Source organism: Bombus huntii, chromosome 4, assembly GCF_024542735.1.
Source record: "Bombus huntii isolate Logan2020A chromosome 4, iyBomHunt1.1, whole genome shotgun sequence".
Classification (NCBI taxonomy): domain Eukaryota; kingdom Metazoa; phylum Arthropoda; class Insecta; order Hymenoptera; family Apidae; genus Bombus; species Bombus huntii.
In genome coordinates, this window is record NC_066241.1 from 12,507,330 (window position 1) to 12,533,362 (window position 26,033).

Sequence of the window (26,033 nt, forward strand, 5' to 3'; positions counted from 1 at the left end):
TAGAAAAACATTTCGAAATGCGTGTGTCAGAAAATTACGGTTTTTGAGACTTACGAGAGACACAAAAATGCAGAAAAATAATGTAAGAAAGTCAGCCGATCACTGTCGCGTTGCTTTACACATTTAAACACGCAGAATCACAAATATATCAAAAATACTCTTCTGCGATTTTTATGACAAAATAATTTTATTATGACAGAGGAATTTTGAAGACCTCGCTTGACGCGTAATATGCGAAACGTAATCACCGGATCGTTTTCTACGTTTATGCAAAACTTGAAGACGCAGGAGATGCACAGAATTCGTATTTAACGTAGCAAAAAATACAAGACAAATGTGTATGACATTTCTCGAAATAGGATATTTCTTATCGCTTGCAATATGTAAAACGAGTCTCTATCTAACTTCCATCCTTTTAATTACGTCCACAGCGGTATAAATTTGCATGAAAGTACGCGATCTAGTAATCACTAATGGTGTCGTCGTTTCTAACGCTTACTAGAAAACAGGATGGCCGAAGAATTAAATAACAGCGAGTTATAGGTCGAAAAAGAGATAAAACGAGGACGAAAGGCGGGGGAGGGGACGAGGGAGGGTTCGCTGGAAAAGAGGAAACTGGAGGAGCTCGTTAAAGTGGTCGAAGCGACACTCCGTTCCGCTCTTCAGCCTTGTCGTCTGTCACGATGCACCGAGTCGTTGGTCGGTAAATTGGAAAGAGGCGACGACGAAAAAAAGCTCGATCTGCTCGGCGACGAGCGCACTCGTGGCATCTGATAAGGCACGGCTATTCAATTAGTGTCCCGTGAACCTGTGTGTCGATCGATATCGCCGTTATAAATACGCGTTGGAGGACACAGGAGAGGAAGGAAGGAAATGGAAACAGTCAGAGATGTATATGGGAACCCGGTGAGATGGATTTTGAAGAAGCGGGGAATGCGATGATTGAAAAGGGGGATTTTCGAAATGACTTTTCTCTCGAGTCCCTGTGCGCTTGTAGATGGATGGGGATGAGAGTGGATTTCTCTCTTGTGAAAGCGGAATAAAGGGGGTTAGGGAAAAATATAAATATTTGCTTGTTGTTCGTGGTTTAAAGAAGGGTATATAATATATAAATAGCGTATACCAATATTAAGGTTTGTAATATTTAAACGTTTAAATAAATGGCTTCCTCCCAACGCGAAAGAGCGACGTAGCTAAATACGATATTAGGTTGTCCGGAAAGTGTCTTTCTTTTCCAGGCACGTCTTTTACAACAACGCTTCTTTATACAAACATGAAACCTAATCTGTCCAACGTCGTGATCTTTAGTTTGATAGAACGTAACGTACGTAATTCGATAAAATAATGTAAAACGGAAAATATTGTGCATCCATTATTTCCTTATAATACGAAAGAAACTTTTCGGACGACCTAATACTACTAAATTAACGTTTTATTGAAAAGTTATGATAAGAATACAGTAAACATTTTGATAGAGGATATTAATACTAACGATTATGGTTATTAGCAATTTATTCTTGTTTTCCATTAGGTTGTAACGTATGCAGTTGGTCACAAGTGTCTGATCATTGCAGCATTTTCTACTTAATTCTTAAAGTATACGTTCACATTGTACAATTTACTTTGTTGACGGATTATTACAAATAAATTTACGTTTAACTTGGTCCCTTACTGTATCATCGTTTTTAATAATATATATTAAATATCTAATATGATTAAATAATGAAATAATTTCTAGGAAACACATAATTATTTCAATATAATATCTAGTAAAAATAAGGTATTTTGTATTGCTTTGGTCATTATATGTCCAATATTTTATTTAACTAATGGTCAAGCCTGCTAAGAACAAATTAATAAAGTTGGATCAAAGAACCGTAACGTGCTGTGTATTTATCAAACTAAAAAAAAACTTTTAATTCATAAAGGAACATTATGTTTTTTTAGTGTCCGAAATTGTTTATTGTTATGCATTTATGGAAAATTTGATGGCTCAAAATTGCACACGATCTACGCAAATGCATATATATATAAAATATCCAAAATAGAGTATTTGTTATAACTAGAACGTACATTTTTTATAAGCTTATGTGAAATCTGCAAAAATGTGAAAAATGCTTATAACGTGTACGCATATACGAAATTCTACCGAAAAACTCTCTATTTCTCTATCGAAATTCTGTTTCGTCGATCATGTTCATCAAAGTATAACAATATAAAACAATTTTCTATCGAAATTCCATTTGCATAATATAACTATACATTTGCATATAATGTATACGTTCAGTCGTAATAATAGAAATATTTCGCAAGAATATAAAAATCCATGAAATTCCGCAGTCGAATCATCGCCAGAGAATTACGACATCCCCTCCACGACCTTTCGCCAAGCGTCAATTGTGATCGATTTTCAAGCTTAGTCGCGATTAGTCGGGCCCAGCTAACGAGTCGAGGACAGTTTCGTTTGCTCTGTGTCGCGTAACGATGTCTTAACTCGCGTTATTGGATTTCATAATGAGTCGCTGTCGGCGTTACAGCTTGTTTACGCGACGTTACGTGACTCGTGCCCTCGCCGAAAGCTTATTGTGTTTGCATTTAGACAAGTTCGGCCGGCTAAACAACCGTGACCTTTCACGTTCGCCCCTTTCTTTCTTCAGTTAATCGCGTTAAGCCGTACGGGGCTGGTCGTATCGCGAAACTTTCGATTAGTTACCGGTCTTCTCGATAGCGAAGCAAACGTGTTTTTCGTGATAATGGAGCAACTTTGGTGCGTTTCATCGTGGAGGTCGTGGAAAAACACCGAAGGCTGCTATGGACCGATGTGGAAGGTTGGTAAAAGTTTCCTTTTGTTTTACGTTAAGTGAGAAGTTCTGCGGAGAAACGACCGATACAAGTACGTCTTTTTTTTCAAAATTGACACGAACAAAGGGAATTACACGTAAGATTTCTTTCTACTTTAGACGACCTTGTAAAAGATTATAGAGTTTTTCTGAGTGTAAGTAAGTCAGTTGAAAAATAGTTAACGCGTTGCTGTAATAAATTTTTAAAAGTCAAACTTTTTAGACATTTTGTGAATCGTATCGGTGTTGTTGTGCAACTCAAATGTGCAAAGTGTTAGGAGGAAGGGTTTAATTTCTTAATATTGAGATTTTATTCATTATATTTATTATTTTATTTATTATATGAGATTATTTTTCTTTTACATAAAGTCATATCCCGTAAATATTGTAACGCGTTTATTACATTTTCGTTGTTATACGGTTGTACGTTTGCTGAAAAAGAAAACGTATAAATGGAAAGTACAAACCATTCTGTGTCGAATATTTTTTGTATAGTTTGTCATACGATCTGTTGTGTAGTTTCGATTCATGAACATGTGTTAGTGTCAAAGAGTCAACATCTGTGTTGCGAAAAATGTTTGAAAGTAAATACTTAATTAACATGACATTTTATTAAATTTTACTGGAAAAAGTACAGTGAAAAGTATATTCCTTCGCTTAATGAAAACTCTGCTCTTGATTTCTGTCGTCTGTTATCGGTGCCTTGTCGTACCATCAAAACAAACGCTTCGTTTCCCGATTTCTTTTGCCTATCTCCGTACGTTTGTTGTCATTTTGCTCATACAGCTTTTACATATTTTTTTCAAGTATCTTCAAACGATAGATCAACTTCGCATTTCCTCATGCATACAGTTATTTACGAAATTATACTTATAGCTCGTAGGCATTTCTTATGAACACATATTATATTTTGCCTTGTGTTCTTAATATGAGTCTTATATTTATTTTTATAACTTATTTCTTATAAATTATTATTACCTTCTATACATTATTCTTATAACTTGTAGGTATTTCTTATGAATACAAATTATATTTTGCCCTATGTTCTTATTATGAGTCTAATACAAAATTATTCTTATAATTTGTAGGAATTTCTTAAATACATATTATATTTTGCCTTATGTTCTTAATATGAGTCTAATACAGAATTATTCTTATAATTTGTAGGAATTTCTTAAATACATATTATATTTTGCTTTTTGTTCTCAATATGAGTCTTATACGAAATTATTCTTATAACTTGTAGGAATTTCTTGTGAATACAAATTATATTTTGCCTTGTGTTCTTAATATGAGTCTCATACGAAATCATTCTTATAACTTGTAGGAATTTCTTGTGAATACAAATTATATTTTGCTTTATGTTTTTAATATAAGTCTTATACAAAACACTTAAAGGTTTCATTAGCAGTGTAACGTAAGTGGACTATCGTCATTACATTGGCAAAATTTGAAACAAATTTGAAAATGTACATAGAAGTTTCAAGATGTTTAGTGTAGGTGATTCTTCACAGAGATCATAAAAGTATTTATAAACAATTTATAAACAATTTTTAATATATATATTATGTATCTAAATATAATAATTTATAAGCAATCAATTATTCAGTATATCGGTACGCCTTAATGTTTATTGAAACTACTTTTAATACTCATTATATGTTTAACATAATTGTCCAGACTATACATATATTACATTTTTTACGAACTATATATTTGGAATAAATCTCTTGCAACTTTTACATACATTTCAAATTTCGTGTTTCATATGATACACATAAAACAAACATACAAATTTCCTATGATAAATGTTCAAATATTTTCACGAGTTTAATTGGCTATTCCTTCAGCGTACTAATTTTCTACTAAATGTACATTCGCAATAAATCCTTCCTGACTTCCACTAACATTTCCAAATCGTTTTCAAATTTAATTGACATAATCACCTAGTCACGTCTCGTTACAATACTATTATAATATTACAATAAAAATTTCAAGATGTTTTATACAACGCACACGATATATGCATACAAGTTTTCTACGGTCAAGCGTTTGAATACTTTCATTCGTCAGCCACTGTATGCAAAGTTGAAAATTCTTCTAAAACGAGACATGAAACGAAACATCAGAACGCGTCGACGTATCCCAAAAAAAAAAAGAAAGAAAAAAAAGAAAAAATGAAAGAAAGAGAAAGGGATCGTTCGAACGAACGAAAGGAAGGAAAAGGTCGGCACGTGACCGGTTTTGACCTATTATTCGCGCGCAACCAACTGCGAGACCCTTTTCTCGTTATTCCTGAGCGCGGCGGCGTATCGACGCGCCCGCCGAGCGAACTTTCTTTGGTATTCAACAGGTGAGAGAACGCAGAGACGTTCGGATAAGCGATTTAGACGTATCGCGGTGGCGGACAAAAGCGAGGCCGAGTTTCTGCGATCGATCGATCGCGGCGAAGACTCGGCCCGTGGGGGACTTGTTAAAGTGCCAACGAATTCAATATCGTAATTTTCTGGCAAAGTAGATTTTCCACCGATTAAACCCGATCCTGTTCCGCCCATTCCCCTTCCCTTTGCCCGCTTACCCGCAAAATCCTTTCGATATTCGCCGTAATAATGGTTTCCATTACCGGAGGGTATCCTTAAGCGAAAACCGCCGCGAAATGCATCGAGACATGTAATTTTCAGGATACGACGAGAATTCTTTGTCGTGTGGGTGAAGAAGTATTTACGTAAAGGAGTATCGAACGTGTCGAGGATATTAAGGTACTGTAGGATTTTTTTATTTATTTAGAATGGATTAAACAGCAAACGATGGTTATTTAACCAAATACAATAATATGCTATAACTAAGACAACTAAATAATTAATTTACAACTCTCGTCGCCACGGTTCCAACGCTCTCTTTTACGCGGATCATCCTCCTCGACAACGCTGACAACACTCTCCACAACGCTGACCGCACTTTCTGACTTCTCAACTCACGACTGACTGTTAATTCGTCTTTCTCCCTTAACCTTTTCGTTTCGGCAGTCCAGTCTGCCGAAGTACTGTCACTGAACGGAAACACGCGCCAGAAATACGCACAGTGTGCGTGGTTGCTGTATATACGTTTTCCTGTCTTAAATAACAATAATTCTTGTACGAACCGTATATGAAATATCGTTTCACTATCAATGGATTTAATAGATTTTTTAGCATGGAACAGTATACGATCGTTTGGATGTTTGAAATACATTGCGTGAAACATTTTGATGTTGTTTTATCAATGAGTAACTTTAAGAAGTGGTTAATTCAATATGTCAATAAAATCAACAGATGTTCTGCCGATAACGAAAAAATATATTATTGACTACAGATAGCACTTGTATATGCATCATTTGGATGTCGGATATATGGGGTGCCGGATCCAGGAGACGTCGCGTGGTCGCGGTCATCTCGCGGGTGCTGCCTATAAGTGGCGCTCGAAGCGAAAGGGTTAAGCATCCCTTTGTCGTTTGTCATAGCCCCACAACTTACGCGTTTCGCAACCATCCACGGCCATGGTCACATAGGGCTTTTTTCCGCGTAACTGTTCGACTGAAGGACCGACGACACATTGATGGGCCGCTTGGTCCATTGAAGTTTCCAGGCTCTCTTGGCCTGTCGGCACTTAGGCTTTTTCGCAACATTGTTTATGGTTCTATCTGCGATATAACAGTATTGTGTTTCTTGTGATTTAGCGTGGCATAGGTGGGTGCATATGAAATGTTTTTTCAAACGAAACTTCAAATGTATGTGGATTTTTAAAAATATCAGATATTTGATGGAGCTGACCTTTACGCGATTACTCCATGTATCTTAATAGAAAATTAAATAATCTTAGCGTATATACATCCTCGGTGATTAATTACACAGATTATTTCTAGATAGCTGCAGTAGTGTAGATCTATAAGAATCATCAGAATCCAGGAATTCTTGAAACTGATTCTGATAATTGATGTGTTATGAAAAATGATCTAAGAGCAGAAACGACGATGACTTTAACATTGATGCTACGAAATGCAGTAGTTCGTCCGTTTTCGTTAATGCCGAGCAGATTATCGTTTATCAGTCGCTGCAGTTGCATAAGAGATCTTTCCAATCTTTCGAAGATTCAAGTTAAAATTCCAATTGATAGAGTACGCAAATGTTTGCCATCGATTAGCGAATACTCGAATCGTGATCAATCGTCGACAATTATAAAAGTGGAAAATTCAGACTCGTATTGGTTGGAAAGAGATATGAAACGGGTTCCATTTGACTGAAATTTCCAATTTAATAACATCACGATACCAGGCTGCAAAAAGCTTGAAATCCCAAATCGTACGAATTTCTCGCTACGAAACTCTATCAAGCGACCAACGAACCAGTGAAAAGTACGAAAGTCGCCGAAAGAACGTCGTCAAACCGTCTCTAACGTGATCAAACCAAGCTATCCATCGACGTTCCCTTTCAACCACTCGACTCGAACCACTGCCACGAGACTGGCAGAAAAATACAGAAGAAAAAGAGAAAAGAAACAGCCCCTGAAAGGCTCCCTTTCTCGTGACGAATCGAATATCAACGAAAAAATCTCCCTTTTCCATGCAGTTCGTTGTAACGAACGTATAGCCATTCGCCGTATAGGCGAGTTACGCTCGCGATGCTCTCGACGCGTGTATACCGCAAAAACCACCGACGACGACGACGGCCAGAGGAAATCGTGTCGTCGTCGTCGGTGTTTCCCGTGCCCGGTTCCTGGCTTCTTTTCACCGGTGCAAAAAGCTTTGAAAAACGAAAGGGAGAAACGGCAGAAGAAACGAAAGCGAGAGAGACGCCAGAGTAAAAGCATCAAACGTCGGCGCAAAGTGACAACCCCCGGCGGGGCAGGAGAGGTTGAAAAAACCTTTTTTCCCTCGGTCGCATGATCGAACGAAATCTGTCGAGGCTCTGCATGCGTGTCTATGGTTACTCACCGCGGTGGGCACGTTTCAGGCGAATAATGCATTCATGCGATACTGAAACGGTTGATCCCGGTTGTAGCAACGTTCCAACGTCGTCGACGTCGTCGTCGAGACCTTTAATAATTTTTTTTTCTGCCCTATCCATCTTCCTCTCGTATTTTCTCTGTACGCTACGCGCTATCGTTTCAACGTAACTACCGTTTCCTGGTTTACGTGGAATATTTTTCTTCTTCCCTTTCCCGTTTTGTGTGTGTTTTCGAGATGTGTCTCTCTGTAGGAATATAGCGAGCGAACGAGGAAAGGGTGGTTTAATGGTTACGCAGAGTACAAGCAGCGGCTCTCGAATCGACAGATTGAATGGGACTTGGCGCGATTCTATGGGGGTTCTTTGGTTATTCGTTCTGTATGCGGTTGATTTTGCGGGCGTGAAATTGGGCCGGGCAAACGTCGATTTTTTGTTTGGCCATTTAGATGTTAATTTGACGATGATGATCATATATATGTGAGAGGGGATTTTTTTTCTGTGAAATTATTTTTTAGTTTGCGAATAGGTAATTGCTCAAGTCTTTGGTACAATTTGTATGTAATGATTGGTAATTTGTATGTAACGATGGAAATTTTATTTGTAGGATTTTTTTTTATTTATTTGCGTCTTTAATTTGCACTATATTAAAAATTACGTTTAAGAGTTGGTATCGCGCTTTGTAGCTAAAATCTTCGTTCGATACTTGGAACAGAGTTTTGGAAGACATAGTAACACGTCGGGAGTTAGTTTTGTATAGCAATTCAAAATTCCGCTACTGTTTAGAATATTAATCGCACGAATATTCATAACTGTATCAATGTAACGAATTCAGTGTATGATTAATAGGAACGTAACATATTTCATAAAATAAAAAATTTGTAAATGAAATTCGCGATAAATCAGTATAATAGGAACAAGGGAAAAAACAATCCATTTTAATAATTCTCATGCGCCAAATATCTTTTATGGTTGACACTCATAAAAGCTTGTACAATAAAACGTCAATTTTTCCGATATATCTTTTCACCGCACGAACGATACGACAACGACGCAACAACGACACATTTCTTTACAACAAATAAACGAAAGTTCTAAAACTCGACAGTGATCCATTGGCTCGGTGTATCGATCAAACCAATTTGTATTCGCAGCTACATGCAACGTAAATTGCAAAGCTAACCGAACTCGAGAGGATGTTGTAACGGGAACTCTTTCTCCATGAAATTGTCCTCCATGAAAATGCTTCGTTGTTATTGCATTTAAATTGCAAAAAATCGCAACGTTGCGGTTTGGGGCCGAATGAGCAACGATCCTGATGATTCCTCGTCCTCGAATTTCCGTGTTAGTCACGTCAAAAGCTGGCGAAATGTGAAATAAAAGATTTTCTGCTAAAAAAAATATTACTGACTTCGAAAAGCGCTAAAAAGTATGAAATAATTTCTATTTTATTATTTGTATTTTATCTACGCACATATAGAACAACGGTTGCATTACCCATTTAGTTACTAAACAGCATACTAATTATATTGCAACCTTTTCGAGAGGCGGCGAAAAATTAAAAATATTACTAATAAATGGTCTAATTCCATTTCTAATTGTATAACATTAGTAATTGTAATGATTGCATCTCAAGTTAGTAACAAGCTTACTGTATGTGTAATACCATTATCCTGTACACTATTAATATATTGAGCGTAATTTGTATATCGAATAATAAATGGAAGAAGTGAAAGTTATAAATTTTTTTAACTTATATTATATAGATTATATAGATTATAATATGTAGAATATATATTGAGTGGAGAGTTGAGTTTTATGTAATAATTTTTCGTAAGGAAATATTTTCTGTACAATATTCTTCTTCTTCTTTTTCTTCTTTCATTCTTCAGCGTCGCATCGACAACGCGGTCATTAGCTACGGTTTTGCTTATATCTGGATCTCGTTTCATGTGTCTGTTGATTTGATAAATGTTTCATATCCTAACCGTATTCTAACCATATCCTATATTCTCAGCACACCATAAAAAGTAACTATTCTAACCGCAAACATTGAAGATTTTCAATTTTTCTCCGTCACAAGCTTAGCAAAATATTCTCGAAAATTTTCATCTCGGGACAGTTTCCAACTATCTACTTCCTATCAAACGGCTGAGCTTAAATTCTTTTCGCCCGCGCCATTCTCATATCGCCTGATACGTTGCGATCGCAGGGGTCGATTTCCCTGAAAAGCTTGGAAAGGAACCGTGTCGGACCATAAATCATCCTTTTTGGGCTTACTTTAGTCAAGCTGGTCGCTATTCGGCTGTGCAAGAAAAAGAGACCCTAAGAGACCTTAACAGTAAATTCTTGTGCACGCACCATAAACCAGGAAAAAATACGATCGACAGGGGAGAGAACCGAGACGATATTTGTCGTTGGCCGCTAAGTCACCCACTGGCAACAACTATCAGAGTATTTCGTTTTTGTGAACTTATTTCGTGACGAGTACCTTTTTAGGTTATTTCAGGGACTAGCTGTTTAGTTATCTTTTATTATTTTGTTCGAAGTTTAGCTTTTAGATTAACAGAAACGTTTAATAGAGCGTAATATATAAAATGATCTGTTTGGAATTTATTTTATAAAGTGTAAGTGCATAAGTATATGTGTGTATAAGTGTGAATGATCGTAGGATTAAATCGAATAATTTCTTTGTTAAACGATCTCTCGTAGTTTCCTAAAGATTGAATTTTTATTTCATTACTTTGGCTGAAAATTGTAGACATTTCAGCATATGCGTACTTTTAATTGGAAAATGTTGTTGTAAATAAATATACGTCGAATGTTGCATTAATAAGTTAACTCATATAACACAGTGATGGGATAAAAAATATCAAGTAACGTAGGAAACTACACATCCAATAGCAATGGTAAAATCGAGTATCAGAACAAATCTCTTTTTCTTAGTATTTATAATGCAACCAAAAATTGTAAGAATTAAAGTAAAAATTTTATGCAATTTCATTTAAAAAGGGGAAAAACATTCATGTAATCATAAGAGGAACCATCGTTAATAACCTTCTCGATTATAATGTTAAAATTAAGTTTACGCATAGAACGGAAAATTACGATAATTAAAAGCAAGATAAAAGAACGTGCCATTAAGAAACTAGCAAATTTACGTATCATGTGACCGTGAAGTACGTACGTACAATTATGCACCTCTTAACAAACAACATTATTCTTCTCGTTACTCATTAACTTCTTAAAGATGCAAGAAAAGAAAGAAACAAGAGAAAAGTTACTATACGCGGAAAACAAGTCAGTTGAAGCCACTATTCATTCTCTGCATATTTCCTGGCCCATTTTTGTTTGTATTTCGCGGTGATCGTAGACCAGAAACGGACGTCCGTGCCGTGAAAAATGACCGTCGTCGCGCTTCCGGACACCAGTACAACCGCACCATCCCTACTGAACTATTCCCGTGCTTTTCTGTCCGGTCAACGAAATGTGCTTCTAAAGCCAACCACCCATCCTACAACCCCCGTAAACCCCTACGCGACCATAACCCGGACGTCGTCGTCGTTCCGCTGGGATCAACCAGCTACAACCGCGTGCGTGGCCTTTTTGAAGTTATACCGCGGTGCAGAGTACGTGCGACTCTGGATACTTGGAGTTTTAGTCTGCTGTACGAAAAAGAAATCGAGGAACTAGGAGTTTGGTGGTACGCGTACTTTTTCACGGATGATGGAAGACGAGTAGAGAGGATGGATAGGGGTGAAACACAAAGTTGAAGGATAGGGAGTAGTATTTTTTACTGTAATTTTCTTTTCCTATTTTTCGATCGCTGTGAGAATGTGAAAAATTAATTAATTATTTAATAAGAAGTAATCATAGTAATGTAGAGGACTTGTACAGAGGATGAGATTTATTAAATGTTATTGCTTGTTGTTGAACCGTCGAGTATATTTAAAATAATAAATTAGTATACAGGCTATATTTGTTGAGACGCTCGTACAGTGTGTAAGTCGTAAAATAGGATCGCTAATGACACGTTAATTAACGTTGATAACTCATTGATAACTGATCGACAACTGTAATTCATTTCCTTGCGATCGCGTCCGCTTATTTATACTGATCGGGGGAGAGTCGAAAAATTCAAATTCGTCTTTGATCGACGGTTGCACGTAGCGGTGACATTGTTTTGTCTGGAGTTTATTTATCCATACGTTTTCTGCGTCAAGGCGGTGTCAATGTCCCAAGGCAAAATAACACGAGTCGCTCTCGATTCGCATCGTCCTCCGACTCGTGTGCCGCTACAGTAATTATTGGTAGCATGAGTTAGTAGTATGCAATTAATATTACGATCATGTTTTGGTAATTTAATTTCTATGTTGGCGAATGACGAAGGATGATTAGAAGGATGATAAGAATAAGGGTGGATAAGTAAAGAATGGAGAATTGTGAAATAGAGAGTAGTATGTTGGAATTTGATAAATAGTAAAAAATGAGAATAAAAAGATAGAATCGAAGGATAGAGGATATTGTTAATGTTTATTTTCTGATGTTTTATCGAAAGATCTGGAGAAAGCTAGGAATTGATCATCCTTTGGGAGAATTATCAAAAAGTGAATAAAATGTAATCGTAAAGGAATGAAGGGATAGTTGAAACACTTTGTTTCATATTTGATTTCAATTTTGTCTATATTTCGATAGTGGGAATATCCTAGACAGAAAGGAAAAGTTCTCTATATGTCGATATAAAAAAATCTCTTCCTCTCTTTCATTTATAATATCTAACTATACCTACTTTAGACCTCTTGCATAAGAAAAAAAAAAAAAAAAGAAAAGAAAGAGAAGAGAATTTGAATACGATGATTTATTCCAAAGTTGATAGGGAGATGAATCGCCTTGAAATTTAAAATTCAATTTATACACAGGAGATGAAATATTTCTTTTATCGTATATTACCATTTACTATATATCACAATATCTTCGGCCCTTGAATATTAAATAAAAGCTTTGTAAGAAGAATAAGAAGAATGTAATGTAAATGGAAAGCTACAATTACTGTTATCCCTTAGAATTAGAATAGAATAAAATGTGAATGGTAAAAAATAAAAAAACGTCGTGTAATTCTTTCTATTTCCAACGTTCGCAGTTACATTTGTTCTATATATACACACGCACACACGTTTTCGGCTCTCTGGACAGCATGAAATATTAAGATAAATGTATTACGCTCGTCGAAGAGCGTCCTGAAAAATAACGTGTCACTCTTCAGAAATAAATGAATATCTTAACCACGCCATCATCAATCTTATCGCTTATCGACCGGTTTATACGTGTACCCGCGTTCAGCCTAATACGTTTCAATTCCAACGTTGGACATTCGAGGAATCTCGAACAGAAATTCCTTCACTTATACATCATGTTACTTTTCGGAGCACGTCTTTATAGAATTTTATAGAATTAACAGATACGTTTAATAGCTTCATCGAATTCTGACACGGGTAAGAATTATTTATTGGTTAACTGTAACAGAAAATATATTACAATGAGGTGAATATCTTTAAAAATATTTTTAGGAAGAATTATACGAAGGATTGGAAATCTTAGAATTTTCTCAAATACTTTCGTTACCGCGTGAATATTAATTCTATGTAGAATGATCAAATGATTCTACTTTGTTAAGAAAAATGAAGGCAAAAGGTAGTTTCACTTTTTAAACAACGATATAATAGAATATCGAATTTATTAAGATTTAGATTCTAATTATCGATTACTAACGTTGATTCTCGAGTCTAGATGCTGCAACTACTATTTGTGCCATGTTTCTTCGATAAACAAAATTATGGAAATGAATTATTTATTTTTTGATAGTGGAACGTTAATTATATATCTCGGCAGTAAAATTGTGAAAATTATTTGTGACTTCTAAGGGACTCGGACCAATTTTGACCATATTTTATTATTACTTGCAACGATTAATTAAAAAAACCTGATAAAAATCATATTTATATCCGACATGCGATTTCATTCGATTTATTCAGCATACCTCATACGCCCATTTATTTTGTTCAAAATTGGGCGTTAGTCATATATTTCGGCAATGAAATAGTGGAACTGATAAAAAGATGAAGCTCGGTTCCTATCTCTCATATGTATATCTCACGTATCAATATTATTCCAATTTTACCATTTTCTTTTGTAATAGTTCATTAAAAAAATGTAGCAAAAATCACATTTATCTTCGACACTTGCTTTCGTTCCATTTATACAGCACACCTCATAATCCTCACCAACGATGCCCATTCACCGGCATTTCACGTCCAATAACCCAACCAAATTCCCGAAAACATTGCGCGTTATCCTTCACCATGAACAACCACAATACACCACTGCACCATAAAGCGAATAATTTTGTACGGCCACCATGGTCTGGCCGGTACGGTTTGACGATGGCCGTTTCTGTCGCGTTATTAAACTTTACTCTCGCCGCGGTTTTCGACGTGATCATTTAACACGCGCGTAGTACGAGCGTGCGCCATTTAACTGAAATTTTACGCCACGGGGACACTCTATCGCTTGGACAGTCGTTACACCGCCTGCATGCTCGTGGAATCGCGCTAATTGATTAATGGTCAACAGATGCGTAGGCAGCATGCTAATTCGCCCTCTGATTCTCCAGGCTGTCTCCGTCGTTAAAGCTCTCGCAAAACTCGTCCAACTAACCCCGTAAAATGACGTGAAATTAGGATAACGAAGATAAAAGATTCGCAAATGTTCGATCCTCTTTGACACTCCTTTTAGCGAAATTTTGAGAGATTTTCGAATTACGTCAATACGAACGACTGCAATACAAACCTAACTCGTGGTACGTAATACTGGGTTGGCAACTAAGTGGTTGCGGATTTTGTCATTAGGTGGCAATGACAAAATCCGCAATCATTTAGTTGCCAACCCAATAGAACGAGCCAGAGTGACGGTAAAACATTTGCAAGTGCGATTTATTTCATACCTTTTTTTTAACGACATTTTGAGAAATCTCGCGCTACAGCACGATTTTTGAATCGTACCAACACGAATGAACTTAAAGTATAGAAACATAATTTTCGATTTAGAATAATACCTGCAACTAGAATAATAAAATTTAGAATAATAAATCTGCAACTGTGATTCGCGTTTAGATGTGGTTACGATTTTTCAGTAAAACGTTACTTTATGAATCTTTAAGTCTTATTAATACGAATGATCTTTAAGATCAGGACCTTCCAATAGCTTCAGTTTAATCGATCGAATCGTTATTTACACTGAATAGCGGGGAAAAAACAAAGAGGAACAATAAAGGATTCGTAATTTTTTAGATTTTTAACGAAGCTCTGTTGTGTTCTAAGTACGTTAACGAGGTTTTAAGAAATCAACTCTATTACAGCCTATAAGTTGTATTAGCATAAACGATTTTATAAGATAGGCTGGCAAAATATCTTTTGCTAAACCTATGAAATCTCAAAGAAAAGTTGCTTCAATTTTGCATTTCAAGGCGAAGTTGATCTTATGAATGGGAATTACTTCGTGCCATGGTAGGTTTTGTAACGAATGTCGTTTCGAAGTTTGACTCGATTCTACGTTACATGGATTAAGTTGATTTTATGAACGAAAGTTGTTTAATACCATGCTGGGAAACAGTTTCATTATTTTGAACAGAATTATGACAAATTTGGTAGGATCAACTTGTACTTGGGCGAAGTTGATTTCGCTCGTATGAAATGAAAGTTGTTTCAAATTAAGATAAATATTGTTAAATGAATTTTTTAAATATCCCTTTGGATTATTATGTACAATTTAATACGGAGATAAAAAATACCTGCTGATAAAAGGATAAGGTTGTTTTTCTAAAGAGAAACAATTTTAAATTATAAAACAGGATAAATGGAAATAGAAAATAAATAAATAAATAGGGAAAAATTGGAATAGGATAAATTTATTCACCTTCTCTGGTGAAGTTAATTTTCTTCTATGACAAACAAATCCTTTAGATATAAATAAATACATAAAGTTATATAAAGCGTTATATATATTATTCCAAGTATATATCTCATAGTATAGAATTATATATAATATCCTAATATAGACTTTGACGACCTCTCGAGCGAAATTTATCGAATAAATGCGGGTAGTAAACGTATTTACCGCTCAAACATCGATACATCACCGACCAATCCGTTGGAACCTTCTATCCTAATTAATCGCTTGGAAAGCCATTTCCGTCCGGTCTCCGACGCCCGCAAGAAACTCCCAAAATCCATCATAGCAAAACGTACACTGTTCCAAACTACTTGCCACCCTATGATCCCAGCTTTTTGCTTCGTTCCCTAACCACCTGGTAATTCTTGTTACAGGAATGTTCCGAGAATGCGTTGAATTGATTGCGTTTCAAAGAGTTTCGGCTTTGGGAATGGACTCGACCGTGGCGTTACTCCTTCTGACCGGTGAGTAGTCACTTTTTCAAACTTCATCGTTCAATTTATATTTCTTGTACATTGCGTTACTGTAAATCATGTAACTGATTTCTTACATATGCGAGTTATAATTTATAGGAACTTATATCGTGTATGATGTACATTTTTTAAAATATTTATTTTCATATCTGTTATCTTTAGAATGTAGATTATTCGGTTATCTATATCGGTTCGATGTCTCCATTATTTTCAACGATATGAAATGATTTTATTTGCGGAAGTTGGACTAGTATGTTGGAGTAGTATAATAGATATGTAAAAATACAATTTTCCAGCAATTTTCCAGAATCCCAGAATTTAGTTAAAATTACGGAACAATTCTTTGTTCATATTTTATCCAGTGGAATACAAATTATTTAATTCATCTTGCAAGAAAATCTCCAAAAATAATATTTTATATTATAATCCGTATTCATCGTATTAGTTTATCCAACAGAATCAAAATCCTTTGATTCGTCCTTCGCTATGAAATTCCAAAAAACGATATCTTCCGTATATTTAATTCAGCTTCATCGTTACATTAGGTTGTCCGGAAAGTGTCTTTCTTTCGCAGTGCACGTTCATACAAACGTCTGTGAAAAGTCACGGTGTTTATCTCAACAAAACAAAATGGATCGTACGTAATTCGACAAAATAATATAAAACAAAAAACGTTGTGCGTCTACTATTTCCTTATAAAACGAAAGAAACTTTTCGGACAACCTAATACTTTATCGATCGAAATCAAAATTCTCTAATTGACCTTCTGTTGTTATTTCTATACTCAGAGGTAGGATCACAATAGTTATTATTTTATTGAATGGATAAATCTATCACACCGTTCCGAGCTAAGAAAAACCTTTATTGCAAGCTCTTACAAAAACTAGGGATAAAAAGAAAGAAGCATCGATTAAATCTATCGATTGTAACTAGAACTATCTTCTAGTTACTATTTCTTATAACTAACGCATCTGCATATGGATGGCGAGCACGAACTCACGTTGTCATTTTCAACATCTTCTGACACAAACTCTTCAAAAATATTATTCTCTATATGATCCATATTCATCGTCATACTTCATTCAACAGAGTGAAAGCTGGTTAATCAAACTCGCAAAACAAAACCTCCGGAAATATATTTTTCTGTACACGTAATGACATGTCTTGTCTAATAATAGAATAAAAATAAACGTTCTGCAACAAAATTTTCCACCTGGGTGATTCCAAAAAAATGTTCACCCCAACGAAGAGTACAGGTGAAATGGTAGAATGGCCGATTGCCAAGGACAATGGAGAATTGGCAGCGTTCTGGCGTGTCCAGTGTCTAGGCTTATTCTCGTTTCTGAACATAGTACGACCTCTGCCTCTCTACTTTCTTCTCTCTCTCTCTCTCTCTCGCCTCGATAATAGCCACCAGCAGGGGGAAAGAAAAGGGTTTGTGTATCCTAGGGGACGCGTTGCCGTGCTTGAACTGTGTCTAGATTAATGGACAGATAGCGTTCTTATTATATGGGAGCAACGTAAGACAATGACCTACCCAATCTGGCGATCTTTTTCAAAAGTGTATGGAGTAATTTGAATTCCATTTTACGTGGAGTACAAAGAAAACATTATATGAACGAGATTGTTTCTTTTGTACGGTTGACCTATTGGTTTATCGAGAAATTGATAATAGCGTAGATAAGACGAGTGATTGTGATTCGAGTTTCTCTTTCGGTTTAGAAAACGAGAGATTGCATTTTGAAGTGGTATATCGCTTAAGATGCTAAATTTTTAAGCGGGGAAGTCTGTGTACGATGTTATCTAAAAGTATCCGAGGATAAAATATTTACGAAATGTTTACAAAAGTTAATCATTATCCAAGGATAAAATGTTTACGAAGTCTTTACAGCTGTTAATTATTATTAAAAAGTAACTAGGTTCAAATTGTTTAATCAGAATGTAATTTAATGTTGTATGACGAAAGCTGTTAAATTCACATCTTTATAAGGGCGATAAGAAACTTGATTATAGTATTTATATCCTAAACAATTAATTAATATTGTTTAACAATTCTATGTTCGAAATTTTAATAGAATATTGAATTTATATTTTATATTTTATTATTATACATAATTTTCATTATTTAACTTTAATTAGTATAATTAGCATCCTATTATTATTGTACCATTATTTCAATTAATTTTAATATACTGCAATAATGCAAACAATAAAATTAATTTCCGTATTGTATAAATGAATTCATCAACATATATTAGCAGAATTGAAATTTGTAATTGACAAACCTGATAAAACCTGTTTATCATTTGAAATCATTCGTTTCTCGACGTATCGTCTTTATATTGGATGATTCAAATATTCCTATTTAAAACGATAGAAGAATATTACAAGCTGAAAGATCAATATATATTTCCCATATTTCTCTATTAATTGTAAGATTTATCAGAGTAGAATTAGAAAATCTGATGTTTTCTTTCAATCACGTTGAAAACATTTTCATGCGCATGTAGCCATGCCGTATAACAACTAGGATTTTTAATGAAAATAAATATCTTGCTAGTCACTCGTTCGACCAGATTATGATAATAATTTGAAATTCACGAGAGCCGTGGATGTAAATTAAGAACGCACGGTGGCTCATCATTTGCGTATTTTTAATTCCGGTATTGAGTTTTATTTGCTCAACACGTTGTTTGTTACTCTACATTTTAATTAAGGACAGAGGTGGATGTTTGCGCTAGAAGCACGTGGCTTTCGATAAAGCTTCGTCACACGCACTCTCTGAAAGCATCCGCGGTTTTCATGCATTTGCGTTTTTAATCTCGAATAAAAATAACGCGTTTGATCGGCTCAACTTCGATTACGCGTCGATTGAGATTTATCGTATTAAAGGAAATACGTATTGTTCTTTTCTCGCTTGTTATAGTTTTCCTGTTGTTCTACTATAAATGCACGTTGTATCTTTAAAAAACCTCGTACCGCAAAACGGATAGAGAAGGAATTTCCTGTATCAAGGAATCGTAAAGTGTCGTGGATGATCGCGGACTAGTGTCACCTTATTCAAAATCAAACAAAATCTCTGTAAAGAAGCTTTATCGCGAAAAACAGAAGAAAATTTTCCATCAAAGAATCGAAAGGAGATAAAACGCAAGTATCGAGAATGGTCGTAGACTAGTGATCTTCTTATTCAAATCACTATCCATTCAAACAATCCTATCTTCATCCACGAAACTCTCAATATTCAAATCACAATTCGCCGAACCAAATCAAATCCCTCTAAAGCATCTTTCTCTCTCAAATAGGGAGAGGTAAATCCTCTATCAAGAAATCGAAAAATGTCGTGATCATGATCGTGATCATATCCTAGTCACTTTCTTCAAAATTATCATCCACTCAATTATCTACCTGCGTGTATGAAACTCTAAATATTCCAACCATAATCCGCACAGCGAAACATTTTTACAAAATCTTCTTCGAAAGAAAGAAAGAGAGACGAAAACTCTCTATCAAGGAATCGGAGAAGCTCGTGTATGAATAATAACTCTGCTCATTGCAAATCGTCATCCGTTCAAACGTCGCTCTCTCCACGTACAAAGCTCTCGATATTCAAACCAGGAATCCACACAACCGGCTCGAAGCAACCTCCAATAAAGAACCTTCGTCTGCAACAACGTGGACAAGAAAGAGTCCTCTATGAAGGAATCGAAAGGAGATAAAACTAGAGCATAGTTTGGTCGTCTAGTCACCTACGATCGATACTTTGAACGCGGCGAACCATATTCCGAATGTCCGGCATGCGACGGAAGACGAGGGGGCTGGCTTGAGTTTGATTTGGCAAAGATCGTCTCCTCCCGCGTGGCTGGTCTCTCTCTTCTTTCTTCTTCTTTTCCTTTTTTTTTTTTTTTTTTTTATTTGAGCCTACGATTCTCTTCCGGCAAGGAGAAGAGGAAGGATCAGTCTGAGTGTGCGAACGTCCATCGTATACAACGGCCGTTTTCTACGTGTGTCGAAAGAGAGAAAGAGAAAGAGAGAGAAAGGTGGGAGCGAACGAAAGAGAAGAGATCGATGCAACGACCGAAGAGAGGAACCCGTAGGTTGGAAATAGAACAGGGGAAAGAGAGCAGGAGACAACGAGCTCGAGTAGGAGGATAGGCGAGAAGGGGTTGCAGAAGGGGTTGGTGGGGTGTAGAAAAAAGAGAAAGAAGTACGTTTGGTTTGGCAGCGGGCGGTGGGCGTCGAACTCGGGACATCGCGCGCGGATGACGAGTAATCGATCACGAGCACTGTGCCAACACTCCGGCCCGAACAGCTCAGTGATTCTCATTTTATGGTTTATCGATGCCGGCACGATGCAACATTCGACGAATCTTGGAATGATGATTTGAGCGTCCAGGGTATATTCTACTTTGGAATGTGTTTTCTCAAGACTTCGTTGGCTCTTTTGCCAAAGGAATTGCGAAGCAATGAGAAGACACTTTAAAGTTTAGAAGCATAAAAATCTATCTACTTCTTGTTACTCTAGATGGTTAAAAGGATTAGAAAAAGTAACGATTTTGAGCTCGTTGTAACAAGCGTGGAATATAGTCTTGTAATTTATATATGTACATTGCATATGTATATTCGCTTCAAACTCGACACTTTATCGATGATATGATATTTATGACGGTTTATCGATGCCGAGAGGTCGCTGGATTCGACGAATCTTGGAATGATGGTTTGTGCGTTCAGGATATTTCAGAATGTGCCTTTTAAGATTTCTTTATATGAAGCAGCACTTGTATAAAGGAATTACAAAAGTGTGGGAAGGCACTTGAAGTTTGTCTATCGACGTTGTATACTGTAGGAGATCGAAAAGATTGGGGAAGGTAATGATTTCGAGTTAATTCACTAGAATTTGCTTTTACAAAATTAAAATTTAAACTTGTTACAACGGCTGAAATCTAACCCTGTAGTTTCTACATATACTTTTAGATTAGTTTCAAATTTGACATTTTGCGGCTTATCTTCATCTCGGAATTATAATTTGAGCTTTGATGGTATTCTACTTTAGACTGTGGTTTTTGAGACTTCTTTGGCATCATGCCCGCTTCTGCATGTTACACGACTGGACAACTGTAAAATTAATATTTTTCCTTCTCTGAATTACAGCAATATTTTACAATATGTAACGCTGCAAAACATTATAACGAAAAACAGCTCGGTAAAACCCGTTCTTCAAACAGCACCATAAAAAAGACACGCATACTCGTCTCAGGGATTTTAGGATCTTGGGATCACGTGTCACACTATGGCAATAATTCCAGCAACATACGCGAGAGACTCGCGTTGAGAAGAGACGCTCTAGACAGGCCTATTGATTTCTGATCGAGGCAATCGTCGATGCCAACAAGCGTATCAGACCAGGTTTTTTCGCTCGTTCGTACAAAGTTTCGACGCAGCAACAGGGGTGGGATGGAAATTATCCATTAGAGGACAGCGGAGATAGGCCGCGTTGAAATATCGACGAGTAAACGACAGAAAACGGCAGGGTGATACGACGACGATGACGATGACGATTTCAACCGGCCCTCGACATTGGTAAGAATCGAAGCCAAACGAATATTCTTCAAATATTTAAGAAAAACGATCGCAAAGAGCATTGCTTTTATCGGTTAATTTTGGATGAACGGAAGTCAGCGAATCAGCCGAATCTGAAAATGCTGACGATTCGCTTGTTCGCTAATTATTACGGTGCACAAGTCGGTGTACGCCGTGGAGATTTTGCTTCTGCTTATTCCTCTTAATCTGCCTGATGGTAACGAAGAACTCCGCAAAGTGGGATTTGTTGAGTAATTAATGGTAATAGGGTGGCTTCGTTCAGATGAGAATGAAGTGTTTGGATGGATTTTTCCTAACTTTTCTGCGCGTTCAGTAGCATTGAAAAATATTTACTTTATTTAAAAATTATAATATTTCAGATAACATTCAATTACGATTACCAAATGTTGTACTGTTTGGTCGAGATTTGATTAGGTGTTGAGTGGTTTGTTATAATATTATAGAGCGTGAATTGTGGTAAAAAATTAGGCTGAAATGTGTGATAGTGGAATTAAATCGAATTTGAAGTCGTTGGTAGTGTTTCAATTTGAATGAAAAATTATATAAATAAATATAAAATATAAATTTCGAAAATAAAAAGTTAGACGTCTTAAAGGAGGATAGTATTACTGTAACGATAGGTCGAGAAAGTAGTATTATACACGTAGAAAATTGAAACAAGAATTAAAGCCTAGGATTGAAGATAAGTGTGTCTGACCAAAGCCAGCCCTCTTCTCCTTCCGCTGTTTGTTCTGCCGGTATGGTTTAATCCAATTCCAACAGAAACTTGGCCCGCCTTGCATCAATTTTCGAAGTATCATCGTAATATTTCTACAAAGATATTGCTAAAATTAATCAAGAACTTCAAATGAAAATCAAATTTAACTAGGTAATTACTTAATTTACATTATACTTGTGATGTTATACTTAATTACACATGAGTAGAAAATTAAAAAATCAGAAATAATATACCATAATCAGTTTGTAAAGTAAGAAGTTTTCTAATTAACGCCTTCCATTTCGACGTAACATGTCATAATAAATAATATCTATGTATAGTTTGTCGCGACGTTATTCATAAAAATTAGAACTTTTTTAATTATCTTTACTTTGTGTATATTATTAGCAAAATAAGAGGATGAAAAGTTGGATGTCCAGGAAGTATTTTCTCGCAACGTTAACTATAGAAATCCAACATTTTTGGATTATTTATAATGCAAATACTTCAGTAGAAAAATAAGAGAACAAACGAATTAAACAAGTCCGAACATGCAACAAATATTTTAATTAGAATTCTCCCTGCTAAAGGTGCTTGTTTCTTAATTAACAACGGTTTCATCTTCGTAAGAATTAGGATTTCGATAAGCTCGAATTAATGTTTGGAGGTCTGCTTCAGCGGAATCCACATCGAATAACTTGCCCGCATTAACAACTTTGTAACGAGCTGAATGAAGTATTAATTAATTTCTCGCAGTTAATTAACGAACAATTAAGCTAAAGTACTAGAATTGATGCGAAGCACCAATAATTATAACACTTGCCGTTGCGAAACCAAACGAATAAAAAACCGTGCTTCATTCTACTTCAAGCACGTAATTTTCATTCACAATGCTTTTTCCCTGCTTTCATTCAAATTAACGTTACGAGTTAAAAATGATGGAGGTATTAAAAATTCAATTTCGCGGCGATTTTAATCAAAAGTTTGATCGAATTTATAAAGTAAATAATTGATTATAACAAAGATTATCATTGCCAATAAACGTCATACAGTTATATGTGTATGTAAAAAGGTGCAAATTTAATTCCACAGAATATTTTCATGGAATATAAGTAATTTTGAAAGTTAATATTAATAAACGTATAATACCCTTCTGTAGATCATTTTTAAACTCTATTATATTATCGATAAAAGTTCTGAAAGTTTTAATCTGTTTGAGTTGGGTTTGTGAGAAAGTAAAGAAATATGTGGGAAAGTTTTGTTCACGTGAATTTTTAAATCAAGCGTCAGAGGATGACGCTTATGGCGAAGATAACTTGCGTCTGACCATACGCAGACCTTCTCTCCTTACAGTGTTCGTTCTGGTAATTAATTGCTTCCTTATAATAAAAGCTCTAGCTTCTCCCATATACAGTTTCTCGCGATCGTATTCGAATACTTATGAAAATTTTTCACGAATATATTACGTGTGTTATATGGAACATCTTAAACTTTCGTTAGCAGTAACGCAACTCAATTATCGTAGTTTTATCGGTTGTAAATTTGAAAGAAATCTGTGGCGAAACTCGACTACCATAATTATATTTTAAAAACTTGAAAATGTATATAGATACTGTAAAAATATTTGGTGCAAGTATACAATTTGCAGACAATACGAAAGTATTTAAATAGTCAACTATCGTTTATATTAATAAATCTAAATATTCAGAGACCACTTTTAATACTTAGTATATATTTTATATGACTATTCATACTGTATATTAATTTTCTATTAAATATACATTTGCAATAGACATATCGTAACTCCTACGTATATCTTTAGGTTAGTTTCAAATTTAACTAATCAAATCACCACAGTCGTGTCCCATTACAACGCTAATGAAATTTCAAAATGTTCTACATAGTAAGCACGATATACACAATGTAAATTCTTGACGATTGATATATACCATCAGTGTATATTGAATTTTCCTTTGAACGATAATTTCTTAATACTCACTGAAAGAGCATTAATTCGAGTTCCATAATGTATTGCTGGAAATACGAATATTTTATTAATATATTGTATCATAAAAATATGCAGCTTCAAAAAATAACAGATGCCTATTCACATGCTACTTTAATACTACTTAACACCAGAATCTCTAAATCTTTTTTTTGTTCTGGCTTTCATCTGTATAGTATATATATATTTGTATTTTTAGTTTTAGGATTCCTGATATTCAATAATTATTATTTAAATATTGCACGTACAAAATTTCATAGTAATACATTTTTGACCAATAGTATACGAGTGTCTTACGCTATAGCAGAAATGGCTGGTTCAGCCATTCATTTGTCTTATTAATTTCTAAAATCAAACAATAAATGTCCTAGCACGCTATACCTCCACGAAGAGTATTAACAAACCAAACAACTCCGTCATCAGCCAGCTTTTTACAATACAAACACCGAAAACACACAAATCCAAATCCATCATTCGCTAATTAGAAAATTAAATACCCCGAAAGAAATCTAAAAAAAGCATTCCGTTAGCGAATCGAGCCGAAGAAGAAACAGGAAACTCGTTCGCATGCTTATCTTCCATTAAATTCCACCCCTAGCGAAGACCAAACTCATCTACATCTAGCATCCGTTCGTTCGCGTAAAACAAACACAGCTAGAATTACCATAGGTAGGAGATTCCCCGCCGGCGAAATGTTAACAACGATCGCTTTCCAAACAGGTCGAAAATTCATCATCTCGTCAACGTTGAAGCACAGCCGAAAGCCACGTGCAACGTGTATCCGAGGATCCGTGCCCGCGCGATGCTTCCGCGAAAAATACAGACAGCGAAGAGGCATCATCCCCCTGTGGTCCCTGTCCCCCTGGCCATCCCCGTATCGATTTCTGCCCGATGGAGTATCGCGATACTCGCTCTTTGCCGCGTCTACCCCTTCGCCAACCCATCCAACAACCCCCGCTGCCTGCCTGCCATCGTTGGTCCACCCTCGATCGCCATTCTTTGTGACTCTGGCGAGCAACCCACCACCTCCCGAAGCTTTTTTTTTTCTTCTTTCTCTGCTACCCATCGTGTCCTTCGTCCTCCGACCATTTCCCTTGCACGCGTGTTCCTGCATCACCGTGAACGGACATTAAGCGAAGGTACGTGTCCGCTGGAAAATGGACGACTTTACGGTGGCTACCGTTATTCCGGTAGCTCGCATCTTTCGCACGAAAACGTCACTGTTAGGGGGATGATGAAGGGGGTGTTTGAACGTGCATGGAGTTTTGAAACGGTGCGATGTAGTGGCTGACGAAAGGTGTTCGAACGTTTATTGTTAGACCGAGGATTTCTATGCGAGTTGGTATTTTTGAGAATTTAATTAAGAAACCGTAGAACCTCGGGAAAAGATCGTTTTATCTAACGGGCACCGTGGAGACCATAATGTTTGAAAGA

At 36.0% G+C, this 26,033-nt stretch overlaps 1 protein-coding gene across 1 annotated transcript in view; it reads left to right on the top strand.

Moving 5' to 3' along the window:
* Nucleotides 1-26,033, top strand: part of LOC126864953 (cell adhesion molecule Dscam2) — a 308,574-nt gene that overhangs the window by 143,463 nt on the left and 139,078 nt on the right. Inside the window, exon 4 of the mRNA XM_050616895.1 lies at nucleotides 16,201-16,290. Within this exon, the coding sequence (XP_050472852.1) occupies nucleotides 16,201-16,290 (90 nt within the window). The remainder of the gene's footprint in view (nucleotides 1-16,200; nucleotides 16,291-26,033) is intronic.